This window comes from Sorex araneus, chromosome 2, assembly GCF_027595985.1.
Source record: "Sorex araneus isolate mSorAra2 chromosome 2, mSorAra2.pri, whole genome shotgun sequence".
NCBI classification, from domain to species: domain Eukaryota; kingdom Metazoa; phylum Chordata; class Mammalia; order Eulipotyphla; family Soricidae; genus Sorex; species Sorex araneus.
In genome coordinates, this window is record NC_073303.1 from 213,916,086 (window position 1) to 213,940,352 (window position 24,267).

At 38.7% G+C, this 24,267-nt stretch overlaps 1 protein-coding gene across 5 annotated transcripts in view; it reads left to right on the forward strand.

Moving 5' to 3' along the window:
* The window catches only part of TAFA2 (TAFA chemokine like family member 2), a 568,712-nt gene that overhangs the window by 370,820 nt on the left and 173,625 nt on the right, over positions 1 to 24,267 (forward strand). For all 5 annotated transcript variants that reach the window (XR_008628541.1, XR_008628540.1, XR_008628539.1 and 2 more), the window contains one exon: positions 7,895 to 8,001. Coding sequence is in view for 2 of the 5 variants with exons in the window: in XM_055126878.1 (XP_054982853.1) it covers positions 7,896 to 8,001 (106 nt within the window). In the remaining 3 variants the exon portion in view is untranslated. The remainder of the gene's footprint in view (positions 1 to 7,894; positions 8,002 to 24,267) is intronic.

Here is a 24,267-nt window from a genome sequence, read left to right on the forward strand (position 1 = left end):
GGAAAAGTCCGTTTCAGTCTCCACTCAGGGTCCAGATCCTTTGCCTTTCTCTGCAGGAAAAGCGTTTCGGAAGACAAACAATAAAGCGAAGATGTTATATTAAGGGAGGATACAAGTTTAAGGAAAATCCAGGCTTCTCCAGGGGGAAAGAAAGGAAGAGTGGTACTGTAGATGGAAGGAAGAGATTCCACAGTCCAAAAGAAGTGCCTTCTTCTCCCAAACAGAGCGCTCTGAGTTTCTTTGGGGAGTTATTATATAAAGTTCTCCCCAGGCTGTCTCAGCGTTGGCTTTCTGTGCAAATGAGTCTTGCTAGTGTGTAGTCAAGGAAAGGGTCTTTGAGCTTTAATGGTTGCTCAGTTCAATCAGTCTAATCAGGGTATTTGTTAATTATTTCTGGAGGGGGTCTCGCTGTTGTCTTGAGTGGACAGAGCTGAAGTTAGAATGGCTCCTTTTCAGGTCATTTCTGGTCTCTCCAGAGATGTCTTGGTTTTGTGACTTCCTTGTAATTCACTGCCAGGGAACTTCTGCCCTGTCTCATTATCACTTTGCTTAAATCTTACACTCTACTCTTACTTCCTTGCTTTGCTTGTTTATTGAAAGAGTCATGCAGTTTTTTCCCCTTCTGTTATCTCATCTCTTACTCACTTATATCTTTTTCTTATATCATAACATCTGCACTGTAGCAATGTCGTTCCGTTGTTCATCGATTTGCTCGAGCGGGCACCAATCACGCCTCCATTGTGAGACTTGTTTTTACTATTTTTGGCATATCAAATATGCCATGGGGAGCTTGCCAGGATCTTCCCTGCGGGTAGGATACTCTCAGTAGCTTACCGGCCTCTCCGAGAGGGACAGAGGAATCAATCCTGGGTCGGCCACATGCAAGGCAAACACCATACCCACTGTGCTATCGCTCCAGCCCATCATAATATTAGTATGTTCTTATACCATGACCCAGTTCTTACCACTGACGTCTTTAGTTGCTCAATATAAAGGAACTGGTTATTTAAATTAAATAGTGAAGGGCAAGGGGAAAGAGAGATAGATGAGAAACAAGAGGCGGGGGGCAGGTGGTGGGGGTCAAAGGGATTCAGGAACATAATTGATGTTATGGAATGATGGAGCTAAATATCCAAACCACAGTATCCATACTGAAATTATGAGACCTGAACTTTAATAACCAAATTTAGAAAGTGCCTTGTCAAGATTGCAGGACGATGCTGGGTTGCAGGGGTCGGAGAGGGAAGCTGGGAACACTGGTTGAGGGAAGTTGACTCTGGTGGTGGGATCAGTGATGAACATTGTATGTCTATGAATAACTGTGAATAACTTGGTAACTCATGGTGCTTTCATAAAATAAAATTTTGGGGAAATGGAATAATAAAACTTCACCTCTACAGAAGATTAATCTCTTTCATTCCGATTATAAAGTTAATACATTCATTTATTTATTGACCATATATTAAAGTTCTATCATTGTTGTACTATCTACTGAAGCACTAATTATAGATAGGCGCTGCCCTCATGAAAATTACCTTTTATTGTAATGAAGCAGAAAATGACACTTAAATTTGAATAAGATAAGTTCAGTGATGACAAATGGAAATACTACAGGTGTTGAAAGTGGAATAGCCTATGGGGTGAATATCTCAAGACTCTGCTGGTCAAGGTGCACTATTTATAGAGGTAATTAGAAACAAAAACTTTGCATCCAAAGGAAGAGCCTTTGGGGCAGAATGAAGATTCATTTTAAGGTCTGGAATAAGGTTGATTCAGGGGACAAAGGGAAGGTCAGTATGGCTGAAGGGCAGAGAAAAAGGGGAACAATATTGTTAATAGAAGACTAGGAGGAGATTGCATTAGCTTAGTTCTCTTTAGTTAAAAATGTACATTTAACTTTTATTTCAATAGTAAGTATATTCTGAAATTTAAGCAGGGGGTAGTTTGATGTGATAGGATCTGATTCACATTTGATTAAGATCGTTCCATTTTTATACTGCTAGAAAAGGAACTTGCATTATCAGTGGGAGGGAGCTTTCTATCTTACGACATTTCCCTACTTGATTTGACTGTTCAAGTCTACACTAATATAAGCAGTTAACATCAGGTTATTCTGAAAATTAATGTTCAAAGAAGAAACGTGACCCTTACTTCCACAAAATTTCTATGCCCTTGTTCCCTTCATCCACTTTTCCATACTGCCTTCTCTCCTTTCTATTTTGGTTTTCTTTTAACTTTTAAATTTGCTCTCCTTAAATGGATAGACATGGAGAGTATCATGCTAAGTGAAATAAGTCAGAAAGAGAGGGACAGACACAGAAGGACTGCGCTCATTTGTGAAGTATAGAATAACATAACATGAGGCTTACACCCAAGGACAATAGATACAAGGGCCAGGAGGATTGCCCCATAGCTGGAAGCCTGCTTCATGAGCGGAGGGGAGAAGGCAGATGGAATAGAGAAGGGATCACTAAAGAAAATGATGGCTGGAGGAATCAGTTGGGATGGGAGACGTGTGCCAAAAGTAGATAATGGACCAAACATGATGACCTCTCAGTGTCTGTGTTGCAAGCCACAATGCCCCAAAGCAGAGAAAGAGTAAGGGGAATATTGTCTGCCATGGAGGCAGGGGGAGGGTGGGAAAGGGGGGGTATACCCGGGATATTGGTGGTGGGGAATGTGCACTGGTGGACGGATGGGTGTTTGATCACTTTGTGATTGTAACCCAAACATGAAAGCTTATAACTATCTCATAATGATTCAATAAAATTAAAAAAAATGCTCTCCTTAGCATTTCTTCTGTTGCTATTATTGTTTTGACTATAGGGGTTTAGAGACATGACTCCTTTAGTTTTTGTTCTCCGTGGTGGTTTTGCACCAGTTTCTTGTGTTTCAACCCTCAAACATGGTGCTCACTAAGAATTTTTCCCAGTCATCCTTGCACACGTGTTTGCCAAAGTTTATACTCCTCACTTGTGGTGCTCACATGCATTCTGGTTTTAGACCTCTCTGAGGCTTACTGTAGTGATCCTCCTTCAATTTAGTTGTGGTACTCAGTGAGGCTCACACCCCTTCTCTATGGGTTTGTGCACACTTCCAGCTGCAGTGTAGCCATAAATCTGTGGTGCAGGAAATCACAGATATCAGCTCTGCCAGATTCAAACAACAGAATTAATGGGATTGCATTTAGCACAAGTGGCAGTACTAAGGGTTGAACTCACGACTTTATACATGCAAGGAGTTCTAAACTGTTGAATTGTTCTGCCTGACTCTTCTCCTTAGTTCCATTACACCCACTTTTTATTTTTTTATGAGAAATTATTTTTCTAGGAGCATAAGTCTTTCCATTCTTGCTGATGTACAATTAAATGCATTTTTAACATGGGTGGGGAGAAAAAATGCATTAAAAATCACCCCCCAGCCTAAATCGCAGTGGAAGTAACTGAAGGATGTAATCGAGAAGAGAAGAGTGGGAGAAAGTCTGGAGATTTAATTGTCAGTTCTCTACTTTGACAACCTCTCACTTCAACATCCTTCACTGCCAAGGTTACCATTTCTCAATTATCCTGTTTCCCTGGTGCTCCCTGTAAGCTGTTTCTGCTCTGGGAGCAATTTCAAGGTTTCATCTTCTGTGTGTATTTATTCTTGACTTTCCAGTTGATTCTTCCCTCAGCCTTGGCGGTTATAAAATTCACTTAAGTTTTGCTGTTTTTCAGATTGGAATGTGAGCATTCTGAAAGTGTGTTTGTCTCTTGACCGTGGTGGAAAATTTTAAAAATGCATTCCTGGTGTTGAGTGTACAGAAAGAGAAGCTGGTGCCCCCAGCTCTGTGTCCTTACACAAGGTCAAAAGGAAAGGAACCAGTTAGCTTTTTGTCCTTTTGAGTTTTCTTCCCGGGCTGTGGTCCTTTCACATGAAATTCTTCATCACTCCATTACACCTCAGTTGCTCCAATTTCACTGTTTTTAAAATCAATTAGAATAAAAACTTGATATTGAACTTTCCCTCTTCTCCCTTCTCTGTTTCTTGTTTTGAGTTTGCCCCACCTTGTCTCCCCTCTTCCATTACATACTTTTTTTTTTTTTTTGCTTTTTTTGGATCACACCTGGCGATGCACAAGGGTTACTCCTGTCTCTGCACTCAGGACTTACTCCTGGCGGTGCTCAGGGGACCCTGGCGGTGCTGGGAATCGAACCTGGGTCAACCGCATGCAAGGCAAACGCCCTCCCTCCTGTGCTATCGCTCCAGCCCCACCATTCCAGACTTTTCTTCTTTTTTTTTGTTTCCATTTTTATTTGTTTTGGGGTCACACCTGGCAGTACTCAGGGATTATTCCTGAGCTCTGTGCTCAGGGATCACTCCTGGCAAGGTTTAGGGGACCATGTGATATTCCGGGGATTGAATCTTGGTTGGCCCCAAGTAAGGCAAGCACCCTACCAGCTGTCCTGATGCTCTGTCTCCCCCACCTCCTTTTTTTTCCCACTGTCCTCTCCTGATTTCATCTTAAAGAAAGAACACATTTTCTTCCTCTTCATGTTGACAACAATACAATATATTTGTCCCTAAGCACTATCAGCTTTCAAGAAATATTCATATACCAATTATTAAGCTGAACCTTGGACCAGGCATTGGGCAATTATAAAGGTGCAGATCTATGAACACGGTCTCTATTGTTAAGAATCTTTTGAGTGAGATATTTGGGTCCATTTTTGTTCTGAAGATAGTGGGGGATTATGAAGGTTTTACTCTTCAGAGTGACGCTTCTAATGTATTTGGTTGCAGCACAGTGAATGCATCACAGTTACTCAATGGCATTTGTTAAGTACTAAGTCTTGCATATATAGTCATGAAAAATGCTGACATACACCCTGGTATTAGTTCCAGTGGATGGGTATTCTAAAAGTAGGAAGTTCAGCTAGCAATCTCTGTTCTGAGGGTTCTCATGGTCTGGAGTGCAGCTTTGCAGAACACAAGAAACTCAGTGAGTTTCTTATATCTTATAAGAGATATTGGAAAGCATATTGACAGCACCCGGTGATTGAATGGACGGGTGTGTGAGAGTGGTATTAGGTGAAGGCAAGGGCCTTTTTGAACTCCAAGTGTTAGCCTGCATTCTCCTTCCTTTCTTAGCTTGACAGCCCAGTGACATGCTGGGTGTTTCCGTTTCCATATGTCTAGTTATCAGTTTGACCAGCTGTCAGTTCTGTCATCGGATTTGGTGATGCACAGTGGCACGGAAAATACAATGGGTCATTGACCTTGCAGTAGAGGCCATTTGCTGTGGGAAAGCTATTATGAAAAATTATGCTAAGCAGCTCTTCTTGTCAGATGAGTTTTGCTAAACTGTTCATTCTGTCATAGGAGATGCACCACAATACAGCTGCAGGATAGGACAGAGAAGGGATGCTAGGATGATTGATAAAATTGAAGAAAAAAAATAGAATTTCATAATGAAACTAGCAGTCAGAGAGTCAAGAGAAAACAGCAGTGCAGTGCAATGGAAGATTTTAAATGGGCATTCGGTTTACTGAGAGGGAAGACTAAATCACATTATTCCTCTAATGACTTGCTGAAGACATTAGTATTCTGCTTTTCTCTTTGAAGAAAAGTTTCTGGAAAATACTATGCACTGAATATGCCTTTAAACAATAAATCTGAGTACATTTGTTGAACCTGAATTTCGATAAATATATTTGCTCTCTGTCTCTGTCCATCTGTCTCTCCCTAACACTCTGTTAACACTCTGTGGTGCATCATCAAGGTAATTTTTGTCTGTACATGTAATGATAGGAGTAAAGGTGCACTTTTATTCTTTTCTATGCATAATGCTAAATTATTTACACAGACCATCTCATGTCATTTCCATACCAGCAATACTATGAGATAGCTATTGTACTCATTTTGCTGACAACAAAAATTGTTCCTAGTTATTAAGTATTTTGTCCAAAGTCATTTAGCTAGAAGTCTATAGTCTACTTTAGGCATGCATCTTTCAATCCAAATGGGCCTTTTTATTTGGTGTTCCCTTCTCTGTCTGAGCTGCCTTTGCCCCTAGCATGTGAGGCCTGTTTCCAAACTGTGGAGCAAACCTTCTGATCTTCTGATCTTTATCTCTATTACTCTTGGGTGTTAGGCTCCCATTCTGTTGCTATATATGCCACATATGAATGCAATCTTTCTATGCCTGTCCCTCTCTTCCTGACCCATTTCACTTAACATGATACTTTCCATGTTGATCCACTTATATGCAAATTCCATGACTTCATCTTCACAGATATTCTTTTTCCCAACACTTGCTTTAGCTATTTGTGGGGTGGGGTGTTGCTCCCTATGAATTTCCGGAGTGTCTTGTCTATTACTATGAAAAACATCATGGTATCCTTATGGGGACTGCTTTGAATCTGTATAATGCTCTGGGGAGCATTGCCACTTTGACAATGTTAAGCCTTCTGACTCATGAGCAGGGGATGTGTGTCCATTTCCTAAGGCCCTCTTTTATTTCTTGAAGTAGCGTTTTGTAGTTTTCTTTGCATAGGCCTTTCATCTCTTTAGTATATAGCTCTACAAGCATTCCTCAGAAAGGAAGAACGAGCCCACATAAGTAACTTAACCTCACAGCTTAAGATCTTGGAGAAGGACCAACAAAAGGAGCCCAAACCAGCTAGGAGGAAAGAAATAATAAAACCTAGAGCAGAAATTAATGACACGGCCGGGAGTATGGCACAGACTTTGGATTGTGGAAGCAAGAGGCTGCTAAGGGCTCTACTTGGGTGGCACAGGCCAACCTGACCTCTCCAGTTTCCTTGGGTCTGTTCATCTGTGCATGGGTCCGAGCTTAACTGTGGCTTTTGATTTCTTTTGAGATTTATTAGGGGTCTCTGAAGTAGAGCTTACAGGGTGGCGCTGGAGTTGGTTCGTGGGGGTGACTGCCAGTGCTTCCATGTGTATTGGGAAGTGGGGGGAGGTAGCCCACCCCAACTCTGAGAGAGCCATGAGCTGGTATAGCTGAGCCAGAGGTAGTTTGTGGGCATGGCTCTCACATACTTAACTTTTGGCTGTTTAATTTCTTGGTAAACTTGGTCCCAAGTTGTTGGGGTCTGGCCCAAGGCACAGCGGCAATTTTGGGGTATCAGGATACCTGAAGGCACCATCAGGCTGCTGATGCACTCACCCTGCAGGTACAGGTTGACCTGTTGGCGACACCATACCTGCAGAGCTATTATTTAGAACATTTCTTTGTGTTTCTGAGTTTTGTGAGCTTGACTTGAAAGTGTTAACTTGATATTTTTCATTTTGTTTTTTCATTTTTCTCTACTTCTGATAAAGTACAACAGAGCAGATTTCAACAATATTAAAACATAGATGTCTTCAGTAGTAGTGCTTTACTATAAAGGGAACTATTGTACTAGGTGATTTGAAAAAAACACATTAAGAATAATAGACTTGAAGTGACTTTCTTTGCAGGAACTCATCTAACACATTGTATCTAAACTGTTTACCTGATAATTTGACTTGGCAATGAAGATGAAATTTTTAAGGAAAAAGTGAAATGTCACCTATTTAAAGATTATTCAATTGTCCTTTTTTTTTAGAATAGTTGAACCTGTACTTATATAAAGAAAAATGGCAATATTTTTCATTTGATTTTTAAGTGAAGACTGACTAAAGCTGAACCTCTCCTATATTGCACTGTATCTATATATATATTATTCCAAAAATTTATTTATTTTTGTTCATCTTTTTCACAGGGTGAGTGGAATTTTAAATACAAGTAATATAATTTTAGGAATGAAATGTGTTAAAGTGTCATGGAAAACTTTAAATGTAATACGTTATAATGGAAACACAATGTCTTCACATGCTTATGTGTTTTTATTATTTTTTTCATTTTCAGGATGAGTAAGAGATACTTACAGAAAGCAACAAAAGGAAAACTTATAATCATAATATTTATTGTAACCTTGTGGGGGAAAGTTGTACTCAGTGCAAACCATCATAAAGGTAAGCCGCTTTATTTTTCTTTCTCTCTTTTACTGATGCTATCACTTTCTGTCTTTTTAGATCTGTTAGCCTGACTTAGTAGGACTTTCCAAATACTGCTGGCAATTCATGAATATTATCTTAAGACTGTGATTGAGGAAGTATGGCTACTTAAGTCTTTTCAGGATTACTGCTACTTTAGTAAATAGTATTCAACCTTCCCCTGTCATTTCCATTTTTTAGTTTAGTGGTGTTAAAATGTGGACTTGACTTGTAATACTAGTGAATTTCAGATAACCGTCATCCTCAACATGAGAGCATTTTTAATGACTTGTGTCTTAATATTATGTATAAATGTAAATTTTCATTCAAGCTTTTTGTGGATTTCTTTTCTTTATGCCAGAGGACCGCTTTCATTCTCTTCGTAGTCTTAAATTAAGCAGAGTCAATTCTGCCATAGAAACTAAGTGAAACTATTTTTCTTATACCTATGTGTTAAACTCTGCAGCTCAAAATCGTGCACTTTCAGTTGTCTTTCCTAAGCATGAGACTCACTATAATGAATTATTTTTTCCCTGAATAAACGAAATAGGATTATTTCTGAATATTTTCCGACTATAATCTGATAAGTTAATGGAGATTTGTCTCTTAAAAATTATTTTATAATTCAATTTTTGATCCTCTGTAAAATCTAGAGACTAGCAAATTTCTTCTTTCTAATAAAGAGGGAGTTAAGACTGCCTTGACTTCTATATAGCTTAATTATTTATATGTGTATATTTAATTAGTATTACATGGAACATTAACACCAAGAAGAAGGAAAAAGTGGTGGGAGGGAGTGACACCAATAAGATTGCTCTTCTCCCCTGTACTTAAAAACAAAAAGAGAATCTTTTTGATAGTGGAATGTTGTGGAGGTTTTCATATCTCATAATCCTTTTTTCAATACTTTATTTTTGTATGTGTATTAAATATGTATATAATTATGTATATATATGTTAGATTTTTTTTCTCTAAAACCTCATCTTAATCTAGCTATAAATTCTCTTTAAAATTTTTGTTTTGATGAATTCAAGCCAAGCAAATCTACTGCTGAGTTGACTTTATAATTCAATTTTTAATTGAATTTTACATTAATAAAATCCCGGCCACTAGTGATTTTATTAGTGTAAAATTTAAAAAGACAAAGACGTTGAGAAGGACATGGTTCTCCAGGCCTCTTCGCAATAGCGAAGTAAACCTCAGGATAAAGTACCTTTTATAATGAATCAAAAGTGAGTGCAAGCGGACCCAGCTTCCTTTGCTAAAGCAAAGGAAGAGAATGAGAATGAGAATAAGAGAATGAGACCCGTCTCTCCCCAACTTCCCTCCAGGTCTACAAAAAGATTTGAGAGAAGCAGGTGGATTTATAGCAGTGTGGGTATCATCCTCATAAGGCAAGGGTTTTTAATAGTGAAGCTTTCTCATCTATAAAGCTAATTGAGGGGTGGCTGTGAATTGCATGTAAAATTTAGAGCTACTTTTTTTCAAAAAAATATTTTTTTATTGAGTCATGATAAAACACAATTATAAAGCTGTTCAGCATTGGGTTTCAGTCATACAATGTTCCAATACCTATCCCTCCTCCAGGATACAGTTCCTCCCACCAGTGACCTCAGTTTCCCCCCACCCCCCCCCCGCTGCCACCATCCTCCCCAACCTCACCTTGCCTCTTTGACAGGCAATTTTCTCTCTCTCTCTCTCTCTCAGGCAATTTTCTCTCTCTCTCTCTCTCTCTCTCTCTCTCTCTCTCTCTCTCTCTCTCTCTCTCTCTCTCTCTCCCCCTCCACTTTCTCAGAGCTACTTTTAAGTGCAAGTTGTGCTTATACTCTTAAAAGCACATTCTTAAAAGATTACATTCTTATTTAAAATTAATTAATTAGTTAATTAATTATTGCCTTTTTGGGTCACACCTGGCAATGCACAGGGGTTTCTCCTGGCTTTGCACTCAGGAATCACTCCTGGTAGTGCTTGGGAGACCATATGGGATGCTGGGGATTGAACCCGGGTCGGCCACGTGCAAGGCAAACTCCCTACCCATTGTACTATCACTCCAGCCCCAAAAGCTTACATTCTTAAAAGATTATTTTAGAACAGATTCCTCCCTTATTCTCTCTTTTCTCCCTCCTCCTTTCTCTTTCATTTATAATCCCATTAAGAATGCCCATTTTGATTAAACTATTTCACTACTTGCCACTGATTTGAGATATTTGACATATCTAATACCCTATAAGCTAGCTATGTCTGCCACTGATCTTATGCCTTTGCTTCCTTCTTAAAGCTTATCTCTATTCTGTTTCTTGATTATAATTACTTTTATTTATAATTTCTCATGCATTTATCATATCCAAATGACACAAAGCTTAATTTTTGTTGTTTTGCTGTTAAAATTTGTTGTTAAATAAACCCACATATCATTATACAGTGGGTTATTTTTGGGTAATTTGTTACTTTGTCCAAATTTTTGTACTACTTTATTATAATTGATATCATATAGCTATATTCATTTTTATGTTGTTCCATATTGTATGGTATGTATCACTGTATCACAGTATCACTGTCATCCCGTTGTTCATCGATTTGCTCGAGCCAGCACCAGTAATGTCTCCACTTGTCCCTGTCACATTCTAGAGTAGCCTGATAGCGTATTGGGGGCTCTTTCAGGATCAGGGAAATGAGGACCGTTTTTGTTACTGTTTTTGGCATATTGAGTATGCCACGGGTAGCTTGCCAGGCTCTGCCGTGTGTATGGTGTGTGGTCAACACAATTTTTATATTCATCCTTTTACACACAGACCTATTGTTTGGTTTCTTGCTATTCTAAAAAGTGCTTCTGTGAACATCCTTGCCCTCCCTCATGGCACAGTGTAGTGTGCCTATGTTTCTTGGGTGCATAGTCTTAGAAGTAACATTGATAGTTTGGAGGGCGTGCACATCTTCAGTTTTGTTTTACTTTGGACCACAATCAGCGTTGCTTAGGACTTACTCTTGGTTTTGTGCTCAGTGATAACACCTGGAAGTGCTCAGGGGATACATTCTGGCACTTGGAGTTGAACCCAGTTTGGCCATAATGCAAGGGCAAGTGCCATAACCCCTGAACTATCTCTCTGGACCCCATATCTACGATCTTACCATATAATTCCAAATAGTTTATCAAAGTGAGAGGACAAATAAGTTGTACAATGTTTCCTATTATCTTTATAATCTATGTTGTATCACTTATTACATCCCTTTTTGTCTGAATTGGGCATACTTAGTAGTGTTCACTGAATATATACTATTTGTTTCACCCAAGTTAGTTGATCTTATTAATTTTTGAAGGACCAAATCTTTGCCTTTGTTGATCCTCTTATTTCTTTCTGTAATTCTCATGTCTTCTATAAATTGTTAACTGTATGCTCCTTGTAATTTAATCTATTTTACTTTTATTCATATTAACATTCAAGTTAGATGAGAGGCACTTGTCAGAAATTGAAACTTGCTCAAATTTCTCATTGCTCCCAAAAAATTGTCTCCTAAGCAGACTTCTCATGAGAATCAGATGTGTATGATTCATTGCTTGATTCACAAGGATAATAAAATTCTCTTATCTTTTAAGACAACTAAATGAATGTGTCTTGGATTAGTTTCCTAGAGCAACTTCTCAAGGTACCAGAAAGATTGCACCACTCACTCCCTTAGCTTTGAAACCTGAACTGGGACACCTTAGCATTGTCCGGCTTCTGGAAAGACATATTTCTGTTCCAGAAGCTTAGAGTGAGATACTTTCCAGCCTATGTCATAAGAGCAAAGATTTCCCTTTCATTTCACCAGAATGAGAGGTGAATAATTATTTCTCTCCTGTGTGTAAATGGAAAAAGCCAACTGTTCCCTGACTTGGGTTACATAAAGTAGGAAAGATTATCTACTTGTCTTTTAAGTGAGATAACATTAATATTCATGACATAACATAGGGTTATTATTATTAACTCCATTTAACAGATGAAAAACTGTTGTCAAGAAAGGTTAAATAGGGGCTGGAGAGATAGCACAGCGGGTAGGGCATCTGCCTTGCATGCGGCCGACCCGGGGTTCAAATCCCAGCATCCCATATGGTCCCCTGAGCACTGCCAGGAGTAATTCCTGAGTACATGAGCCAGGAGTAACCCCTGTGCATCGCTGGGTGTGACCCAAAAAGCCAAAAAAAAAAAAAAAGAAAGGTTAAATAATTTTTTTCAAGTTGTCTTGGTACAACTACTGGAGGTAGGATTCAAACTTAGAAAATCTTATCCTCTAAATTACTTCTTTCTTCATATATTTTATCTATCATATATAATGTATAATTTATATTGTATGAATATATATATATGTATATTATTTATCTATAAGAAAGAAGGTATATTTCTTTTGCTTACATTACTTGGGGTTTGGTTGGCTTCCTTTATTTATGCACAAATCTTTCATGAGTTTAGAACAAAAATCAGGCTGCATCTCTGGAAATATTGCTTCTATTGCATTGTCTCTCCTAAACTAGAAATATGACTAGGCATATGCTAGTTGTCTCACTCTATAGTTGATTTAGTTTCACTTCTATTTTTGATTTTTTAACTCGATATTTACTGAAGTCTCTATTTTCTTGGATCTAAACTCAATTTTAAATCTTGAGTTTAATTATGTTAAAATTTTTTCTTGGAAATTATTTTGGTTTTGGTACACTTTTTTTTTTAATTTTTTTTTAAATTTATTTATTTTTAATTAGAGAATCACCGTGAGGGTACAGTTACAGATTTATACACTTTTGTGCTTATACTTCCCTCATACAAAGTTTGGGAACCCATCCCTTCACCAGTGCCCATTCTCCACCACCCGTAAACCCAGTGTCCCTCCCACCCTCCCCAAACCCATCTCCCCCCCACCCCACCCTGCCACTGTGGCAAGGCATTCCCTTCTGTTTTCTCTCTCTAATTAGCTGTTGTGGTTTGCAATAAAGGTGTTGAGTGGCCGCTGTGCTCAGTCTCTAGCCCTCATTCAGCCCGCAACTCCCTTCCCCCATATGGCCTTCGACTACAATGTAGTTGGTGATCGCTTCTCTGAGTTGACCTTTCCCCGGAACGTGAGGCCAGCCTCGAAGCCATGGAGTCAACCTCCTGGTACTTATTTCTACAGTTCTTGGGTGTTAGTCTCCCACTCTGTTATTCTATATACCATAGATGAGTGCAATCTTTCTATGTCTGTCTCTCTCTTTCTGACTCATTTCACTCAGCATGAAACTTTTCATGCCCATCCACTTGACTACAAAATTCTTGACCTCCTTTTTTCTAACAGCTGCATAGTATTCCATTGTATAGATGTACCAAAGTTTCCTCAACCAGTCATCCGTTCTGGGGCATTCGGGTTTTTTCCAGATTCTGGCTATTGTAAACAGTGCTGCGATGAACATACATGTGCAGATGTTGTTTCGATTGTACTTTTTTGCCTCTCTGGGATATATTCCCAGCAGTGGTATTGCTGGGTCAAATGGGAATTCAATATCTAATTTTTTGAGAGTCGTCCAAATTGTTTTCCAGAAGGGCTGAACCAGTCGGCATTCCCACCAGCAGTGAAGAAGGGTCCCTTTCTCCCCACATCCTCTCCAACAGCGGTTGCTTTTGTTCTTTTGGATGTGTGCTAGTCTCTGTGGTGTGAGGTGGTATCTCAAAGTTGTTTTGATCTGCATCTCTCTGATGATTAGTGATGCAGAGCACTTATTCATGTGCCTTTTGGCCATTCGTATTTCTTCCTTGGTAAAGTTTCTGTTCATTTCTTCGCCCCATTTTTTGATGGGGTTGGATGTTTTCTTCTTGTAGAGTTCAACCAGTGCTTTATATACCATTGATATCAACCCCTTATCTGATGGGTATTGTGTAAATATCCTTTCCCATTCTGTGGATAGTCTTTGTATTCTGGTCACTGTATCTCTTGCGGTGCAGAAGCTTTTTAGTTTAATGTAGTTGGTACACTTTTGCTCATTCAATGTTTTTATTATATATGCATATATTCATAAATATATGAATATGCAAATTTATTAATATAAACTTATTGCATTTGATTTGATGGCATTTAATTTTTTGTGTTTTTCTCTGGTTACTCTTGATACTTTATCCTAAGGTTTTTTTGGTTCATATAAATTTTGAATGTTAATTTTAGTTGGAACTATGTAAGAATTAATTAAAGGTCTGTGTTTAGGGTACATATTTTCCAAAACTATTTGCATATAACCTCCTGTGACTTAACTAAGTTAGGTCACTAGAAGCAGTAAGGAATTTTTGCTTATGTCATTTTTTTTTTTACATAGTGCTTTTAGGAGAACAGAGTGAGGGCAGCTGGGATAAGGTAGAAGATATGAACTAAGCATGAATAGAATCACAACTGAGAATAACCTTGTATGATTCTATGGGAGGCTCTAAAACATAAATTGTTCCACAGAGTTATCTTCTCCGGGAGGCAGTGTGTTCAACCTTTTCTACCTATGTGAACGTAGATTGTCACAGTTATTCTATTCCCAGTGGTAGAGAACACTCTTCCTTTACTGCCTTCTTTTTAGCAGAGTTTTTACCTCCAGACAACGAGGTGACCTTGACTTTTAGTTGACAAATATTCAGAGTGAGTAGAGAAATAGCGTATAGCTGATTAAAAGTGTCTTATAGTGTACTAGTAGCTTTATTCTACTGTAGTCAACTATTCATATGCCTCAGATCTACTACTTCTCTCTTAAGTATACTTTATCCCACTGTCACTGTCATCCTGTTGCTCATCCATTTGTTCAAGTGGGCACCAGTAACGTCTCTAACTGTGAGACTGATTGTTACTGTTCTTGGCATATCTAATACGCCACTGGGTAGCTTGCCAGGCTTTGCCATGCGGGCACGATACTCTCGGTAGCTTGCCGGGCTCTCTGGGAGGGGGCAGAGGAATCAAACATGGATTGGTCGCGAGAAAGGCGAATGCCCTACCGCTGTGCTATTGCTCCAGCATACTTTATCCCAGTAAAAGCAAAACGGTTGGTCACAGTTTTTAAGAAAGCATACAGAAGGAATAGGGAAGCCCTTGCAAATGCAATGGATAAAAATCCATTGTAATTATTGTAGCACTCTCCCACTCTCGTCCCATTGTTCATCAATTTGCTCGAGTGGACACCAGTAACATCTCCATTCTGAGACTTGTTACTGTTTTTGGCATATTGAATACACCACGGCATATCAAATATGCCACGGCTAGCTTGCCACGCTCCATAGTATGGGTGGGATACTCTCAGTAGCTTGCCAGGCTCTCTGGGAGGGACGGAGGAATCGAACCCAGGCTGGTCGCATGCAAGGCAAATTCCCTACTTGCTGCGCTATTGCTCCAGCCCATTGTAATTATTATCATTATTTTTTGGTTTGGGGGCCACACCAGACTGTGCTCAGAGCTCACTCTTGACTGGCTCCAAGGGACCATATGCAGTGCAGGCAAACAAACCAGTATGGTCCACCTGCACTGCAAGAGCCTTACCCCTGTACTATCTCTCTGACCAAAGTTACTTTGGTATTCACCATCTGCCCCCTCCCATGGTCATTATAAATTACTCTCTGCTTCCACTAACACTTTTGCTCTTTTGGGAGACTTCCCTAGTGCATAGAGTTCATATATAACTTACTTTATAGGCTTCATTCATACCTAAAGGTTCTGAGACCTGGATTACGCTCTTAATGATGTGATATAAATGAAGATGCAAAGAAATGTCCCAGAGAATCAAAGGAGAGCCTAACATAGTCTTCCTGACCCACACTTATCATTCTCTTACCAACAGGGTTATTTAACTCCATTAATATTTAACTTATTTTTTTTTAACTGGCATATGGGAATGTCTAGGCAGCAACCTCAGCTTTCTGTTTGGCAGAGATCTTATTGTTTACCCTGGTAAATGCATCCTCTTTCGGGGAACTAGTAGTCCTAGACTCACAGAGTCTATTTGTAGTTTTTATAGCTGTGTGTTAGATGTGATCATTCTGATGGAAAATTTATTTTTACTTCTGAGTCCCTGTGCCAAGGCTGAGCATATCGCAGCACATAAAAGAACCACAAATTTTTGGTTTTTATGGTATATTTTGTCTGAAAGGTGGGAAGATAGATACTCAAAAGAAAAATAAATAAAACAACTACTTTATAGGATAAGTGCTAAGGGAGAAATAAAGAAAGAAAGAGGTGTTATTTTAAAATAGGACCTTTGGGCCCAAGAGATAGCTTAAGAAAATTCAAGCATCTTTTTTCTGCAAGAGCCAATACTTCGCTCTACATGGTTCCATGAGCACCATCAGGAGCAAATTCCAAGTACAGAACCAGGAATAGCCCCCAGGTACTGCTTAGGGTGGTTGCCAAACAAAATAATTAAATAAATAAAATAAATAAGGCTTTTGAGTCAAACAAAGTCTACAATGGAGCAAATCTTGGCAGTAATTAGAGAAAGAATGTTCTAGATAGAACTAGTACACGTATGAATGTTTTAAAAAGATAACAGCTAAAAAATGATGAAAGAGAATGGCCATAAAGCATGTATATAGAGAGTGGTAGTAGATTTGGTCATTTTTGGGTAGAATGTAGAAGATGAAACAATGGAAGAAACCAATGCAGTTGCATCGTGATCTCAAGACCAATCAAATGGAGAACTAATTTTTATTGTTTTTTTATTAAAATGAAAAGGAAGCACTGTGGAAATCTAGAACATTTATATTTGAAAAGTGAGATATCTGAAAATCAAAATGCTTCAATTGCTTAATAAAATCTGAGCTTTGGGAACAAGAAGTCCCTCATCTACAGACAAATTAGGTTTCTTTCAAAACTGCCGCAGAGATTTGGTCCTGGCTTCTCACAATTGCATTGAGCTGGGCATTTTGGGAAGAGGAGGTGATTAACTCTGAGAACTGTGACATTCAGTCAAGATGTGTAAGTAGTATTTCCCCCTGGAAGCAATTACATTAGGTAGAGCTTCAGACATTGGGGATCAGAGAGGAAACAGTTCTGTATAGGACTCCAAGTTCTCAAAAGAAAAATACAGTCATTAATCTTACAAAGCTAATATGTTTTCCTGCCTTTGCTTCCTCTACCCATCGTGTCCAAATTAAATCTAAAGAAAATAAGTCATCATTGGATATTTGAGTTGCAAAAGGATCTGGGTTTAGAGGGAAAGAAACACACAGGTGTGAATTAAACACAAAAGAAAACTGGAAAAACACGTTTGATTAGCTAAGATAGAATGATCTCCTCATGGTCATGCAAGGTAATGATGAATATTGAGTTGGAACACTTTGTTGAATAGACTTTTTTTTAAGAGAAAATTGTAAAATATAGATGGATTTTTTAAGTCCAAGCCTAGGCAAGAGAAAAATCATTTAATGTTCATGGTAGTTCCATTTTGTTTAGTGGTTTATTTGATAGTTTTATTTTTCTAGCCAGCCACTGTCCTACCATTGTTCATCGATTTACCAGAGTGGACAGCTGTAATGTCTCCATTGTGGGACTTGTTACTGTTTTTGGCATATCGAATATGGCACGGTTAGCTCGCCAGACTCTGCCAATTTATGTTGGATATCATTAATTTCTCCTGGGCTGGTTTACACCAAACTTTAAGGAGCCCAATTTATCGTTCATAGTGTTTTAAAATAAAGACTTTGCATAAATATTGGGATTAATGTTCTGAGAGAAAAATTGTCAAAATATATAGTGATCTTATTGTTTATCAACTTATTTTTGCTATTTTATTAAATATTCAGAGTATTGTATATTTATTTAAAAATTTTAGCACAAAGGAAGACTATCAAGAAATAAATTTATTCATAATTATTCCAAATAGATATTCTAGATATCACTGACCATATTTTAATCTGTTATGAGTTATGAGCATATTAAACAGTTTTGAGAACTTGGTGTCTATTTCTTTATTAACATGACCCAAACTTTAACATGACCCACACACTTTAACAAACCAAAAAAGTCTCAAATAAAAAAAAGATTTTGTTATGTAGCACAGTGGGTAGGGCATTTGCCTTGCACACAGCCGACCCGGGTTTGAGAGTTGGTTTTGAGAGTTGTGAGAGTTGGTTTTGTCATAAGCTTTTGATTCTGCTTTAAGCCATGCAGATTGAATTGCTATTTTCTAGATTTAGCCAGCTCTCTTTTTTCTTCTTCTTTTTTTGTTTTATGATATCTAATTATGATAAAATATTTTATTAAACACACATGCATTTTTGAAATAATAATTATAAAGCAAAACAACTATACAATATATATCAATCAGGACAAGAAATACAACATTGACTTGGAGAGGCAGTACCTGGAGAAAGGTGCTCCCCTTTTAAGTAAACAACTCTGGTTTAATACCTGGCACTGTATATAACCCCTTCAGCACTGCCAGGAGTCTGATAGTATCCCTGAGTATAGGTGGGTGTGGCCTCTGAACCCAAACAAACAAAAATACCAAAGAAATACAACATTTACGTGCCTCCAAGCTCCTTATACATTTACATATTATAGTCTCTCCTCCATGCGAAGTATTCCTTCTCTTCCTTTAACTTCAATTATGCAAAACTTGTCAGTTTAAATTTTGTGAAATTAGGCATTTTTTAAAACTGTAATTTGTTTATCAGCCTTAAGAATTTTATTTTATTTTATTTTATTTTGCTTTTTGGGTCACACCCGGTGATGCACAGGGGTCACTCCTGGCTCATACACTCAGGAATTACTCCTGGCGGTGCTCGGGGGACCATATGGGATGCTGGGATTCGAACCCGGGTCGGGTCGGCCGCGTGCAAGGCAAATGCCCTACCCGCTGTGCTATCACTCCAGCCCTGTCAGCCTTAAGAATTTTATTTGAGATTTCTCTATAGCAGGACATAGGATTTCATTGGATTAATATAATCTGATGTATTTATCTCTTACACTATTATAGACATTCGGTCTTTGTAGTTACTGCTTGTATTAACAGTGCTACTGAAACCTTATAAACTTATTTTGGTGTCATGTGTGTGAAATCTCCCAAGGGTATATTTCTAGAAATGTTTTATTTGGGGGTTGTTTGTGGGTCACACCTGGAAATGCACAAGAGTGACACTGGCAATACTCAGGCGTGACCCCCGACAGTGCCCAGAGGATCATATGTGATGCCTGAAATTTAAACCAGGGTCAGTCACATGCAAAGCAAGGGATTTAGCCTGCTATACTATTTCTCTATTCCTACGAGTGGATTTTTTTATGTGTCATATAAACACATTTTCAACTTCGTTTCCGCCTTCCCTATTAGCAGTATAATGAGAAGTAAATGATGTCTATTTACTTATATATCTGAAAATTATCCATAAACGTATATCTTAACTTGGTCACGGAAAGAGATGACAATGATTCATTCTGTAACACTGTAGCACTGTCCTCCCTTTGTTCACCATTGGCTCGGGCAGGCACCAGTAACATCTCCATTGTGACACGTTGTTACTGTGTTTGGCATACCAGATACTCCAGGGGGAGCTTGCCAGGCTCTACCATGGGGGCGGGATACTCTTGGTAGCTTGCCGGGCTCTCTGAGAGGAATGGAAGAATCAAACCCGGGTTGGCTGCATGCAAGGCAAATGCCCTACCCCACTGTGCTACATAACAAAATCTTTTCTTTATTTGAGACTTTTTTGGTTTGGTAAAGTCAGTATATCCAAGGATCAGGTGATATGGCTGAAGTGATAGATACATTATGCAACCAAGGTCCTAGGTCTGTCTCTGGCATTGCATGCCTCTGAGGACCACAGGAGCCAGAGCTAGCATCTCAGGAGTTTCTTTGCCCTCCTCCGCCCAATTTTTACCGGCATTATGGAGTGTTTTTATATACAAAAGTGAATAAAATTTTATGTAATATTTTTTGTCAGCATTAATATATGTCATTATCTGTTCACTTACGAGTTTAATGTATTATTTTTGGTTCACATTTTGCTTTTTTACATGTTAATGCAAATGGGAATTTTTGAAATAAAGTAAAATGAAACAACTAGGTCTATAATCTGTCAAAACTGTGTTAGGGAAAACTAACACTTAGGTGGTTAAAATAGGAAAATGGTTACCCACATCTTGAAAGGGAAGGAGATGGGGGTAGGCAATGATGATAATACTAATCAGACATTGGTAATTACTGAAAGTGATTCAAAATAGAAAAGCAAAAAGGAAATCAGTGTCGCCTAGAGTCCCTGATTATGCATGCTGCTGAGTTTGCAGAAACACTTTGGCTATTTTAGAATGCTCTTTTCCTGTTATTGAGCGGGAAGTCTCGAACCAATTCCTTCAAAATAAGGCAAGAGTCTGAGAGGGGACTGAATGTTGCCAATGTAGCTAGACTTCTAAGTCTGCTAATACTAGTCAATTTCATTGTTTCAATTTGCATATTTTAGCTAGTAAAGATAATAAACATTTTATAAGCTAAATGATAAATGAATTAAAGATAAAATTTTAATGATTATTGACCCCTAGTCTTTTTATGTTTTTTTATACATTGTTGTTATTATCTGGATTTTATTGTTCTTGATTGATCTTTTACTAAGGAGTCAATCGATTCGCATATAATGTGTCAGAGCATGGCTTCAGAGCCTGGTGTTGTCTGAACATTAACACAAGTTTGTCCCATTTCATACTACTATTATTCTTTTGAGGGGAGCAGAGATGGATAGGGTTGGAATTTTATTGTTTTTAAGATTGTTTCTTCAGAACTCTGAGATATGGCCAATATAACTGTGGGATACTCTCAGTAGCTTGCTGGGGTCTCTGAGAGGGACGGAGGAATCGAACCCAGGTCAGCAAGGCAAATGCCCTACCCCATGTGCTATCATTTCAGCCCATTTCTATTGTAAAAAGAATAAATAATTTAAGACAGTTTTTAACCCTGAATTTTATAAAATCATTGACAGGATATACCTAGGTTTTATTTCTTAATTATTGAATGCATGTTTTCAAGTTTAGTTTTCAGATTTTAAAGGAAATGTTACTTTGATTTTGTTTTAAATGCTTTTTTTATGTTTTGTTCTGTTTCTACCACCTTTTGATTTCTCAGTCTCCTATTATTTGGGTCTTTCACTTCACGAACTTGTCTGCAGAAAGTTATATTCTATTTCTTACCTTCTATATTTTTAGTCTTTTACATTTCTAAGGACTGGATAGATAGTGCAATGGGTAGTGTGTTTGCCTTGCATGTGGCTGACCTAGGTTCGATTCCTTCATCCCTCTCAGAGAGCCTGGCAAGTTACCGAGAGTATCCCTCCTGCAAGGCAGAGCCTGGAAAGCTACCTGTGGCATATTTATATGCCAAGAAAAACCCAGTAACAACAAGTCTCACAATGGAAACGTTACTAGTGCCCACTCGAGCAAATCAATGAACAAAGGGATGCTCTGCTACAGTGCTACATTTCTAAAAGCAGAAGTGGATGTGTGCAGAGGGGGAGAGATTTCTTCACCATTCTTGCTGGAACTTGAACAGAATTGCTCTCCGTCTGTTCCACGTTTTTTAACCAGTCTTTGGAATCATTCTTGGTATCCATCTTTCCATTTCTACTCATAACCAAACAATAGTAAAATCCTATACATTTAATCCCTGTCTTTCAAATTTTTACAGTATTCTAATCCTTGGCCTTCATCTACTCTGAACTATTTCAGTTTCTTTCCATCTCTTCTGATCTAAGCTTTCGCAATTCCTATCAGTTCTCCACAGAATTGCTGAAGTGAGCTTTTTTTTTTTTTAAAGTGAATCACCGTGAGACAAAGTTACGGACTTACAGGCTTTCATGCTTACGTTTCAGTCATATAATAATCGAGTACCCATCCCTCCACCAGTGCCCATTTTCCACCACCAATGGTCCCAGCATCCCTCCCACCACCCCCACCCTGTCCCCTTCACCCCACCCTGCCTCTATGGCAGGGCATTCCCATTTGCTTGCTCTCTCTTTTTGGGTGTTTGCTACAGAGGTATTAAGTAGGCCTCATGTTCAGTCTATAGTGAGCTTTTAAAAATACTAGATAACTCTACTTCCTTCCATAGACTACTTAAGACAAAGTTCAAAACTGTTAATATGGCTGACAAAGCTGTCCTGTTTGTCTTTTACTCTCATCATTACTTATTATGATCCAGATTCATTCTATTTGGCATGTTCTTCGTGGTGCTATGCTGACTTGTGTCATATTTCTCTCTCCATAGTTAAATTCTTTGTGCAGCAAATTGCAAACCATCATTCCTGTGTTTATCACCACCAAAAAAGTCTTGTCTTTCTAGGTTAGTATCTTTGTTACGATGTCCCTTAGTACCTTGCACCCTTTACATCTTCGTCCCAATTGTCATTAATTAGGGGTGTGTGTGTGTGTGTGTGTGTGTGTGTGTGTGTGTCCCACACCCAGCAGTGCTCAGGGCTTATTTCTAGCTCCTATCCCTGGTGGGGCTCTGGTGACCATATGCAGGGCTGGAGTTTGAGCACAGCTCTACTGTGTGCAAGGTAGCACTCTACTTCTTGTCCTATTTCTCTGGCCCTGCTCATGTCTTTTAAATATATTCTTAAATTGGGTGCCGGAAAGATGGCACCTGCTGAGGTAAGGCACTTGCCTTGTACGTGGTTTATGCAGGTTTTATTCTTGGCAACAAATATAGTTCCCCACGACCCTAAAGAAGTGAGCTGTGAGGGCAGAACCACGAATAAGCCCTGAGCATTGCTGAGTTGGCCTGTGAACCAATAAATAAACAAATCCTCTTAATTCACGGAGTGAAGCGGTAATAAAATATACACAATGTTGCAACCAACATTATTTAAAAAAAAAAACCTTTTAAACAAAAAAGCAACATACATCACTGCTTGAAATTGACACTTACTATTCCTAGATTTTTTTGATAACATTTGAAAACCTTCGCGTTCTACCTTAAAAATATTAATACTTAGATCATAAGGGAATGCAATGAATACTTTTATTTTATCTTAGTTTTCATATTCATTCTATAATTTTTATTAATGCTTGGACTGGAGCGGTAGCACAGTGGGTAGGGTGTTTGCCTTGCATGCCCTCGACCCAGGTTCGATTCCTCTGTCCCTCTCAGAGAACCCGGCAAACGACCGACAATATCCTGCTCTCACAACAGAGCCTGGCCAGCTACCTGTGGCGTGTTCAATGTGCCAATAACAGTAACAAGAAGTCTCACAATGAAGATGTTACTGGTGCCCACTCAAGCAAATCGATGGACAATGGGATGACAGTGCTACAGTTCTTAAAAATAAATGTGCTTGTTAACTTAGACTAACAGAAATTTCAGAAGAGTTTGAGAAACTAATAGTGGTAGCAAGCACCCTTCTGCACTTAGGGATCACTCCTGGCAGGGCCCAAGGACTATATGTGGTGCCGGAGGTTGAATCCAGGCCGGCTGTGTGCAAGGCAGGCCCCTACCTCTGCTCCATCAATCAGGCCCTAATATTATTTTCTGGTATTGATTTGTAGTAGATCTAATGATCTTGTTTTAGTTTAATTTTGACTTATAAAAATGGTTTTAGGGGGCTGGAGCGATAGCACAGCGTGTAGGGCGTTTGCCTTGCACGCGGCCGACCCGGGTTCGAATCCCAGCATCCCATATGGTCCCCTGAGCATGGCCAGGGGTGATTCCTGAGTGCAGAGCCAGGAGTAACCCCTGTGCATCGCCAGGTGTGACCCAAAAAGCAAAAAAAAAAAAAAAAAAAAAAATGGTTTTAAATTACATTCAAATTTTTTTTCTCTAACACTTAAAAGTCTTAAGTTGGTTTTTTGTTTGTTTGTTTGTTTGTTTGTTTGCTATTTGGGTCACACCTGGCGATGCACAGGGGTCACTCCTGGCTCTGCACTCAGGAATTAACCCTGGTGGTGCTCAGGGGACCATATGGGATGCTGGGATTCGAACCCGGGTCGGCCGCGTGCAAGGCAAACGCCCCACCTGCTGTGCTATCACTTCAGCCCCTAAAGTCCTAAGTTTTATCTTCAATATAGAATGTATTTAGAATTATAGAAAAAGAAAATTATTGATACTTGGTTAAAATGAAATAGTTATTTCTAGTGTGACTTTATGCAATGCTATATACATTTGACTTATGAAAATGATATTCTTTCACTGTAGTTCCTCTTAAACATGTTTAAATCAAGTGATTAAACATTCTTTTCTTTTTGTAAGAAATAAAACAATCCACGAGAAAGTGAATATTTATTTCCAAAAACAGATTATAAATT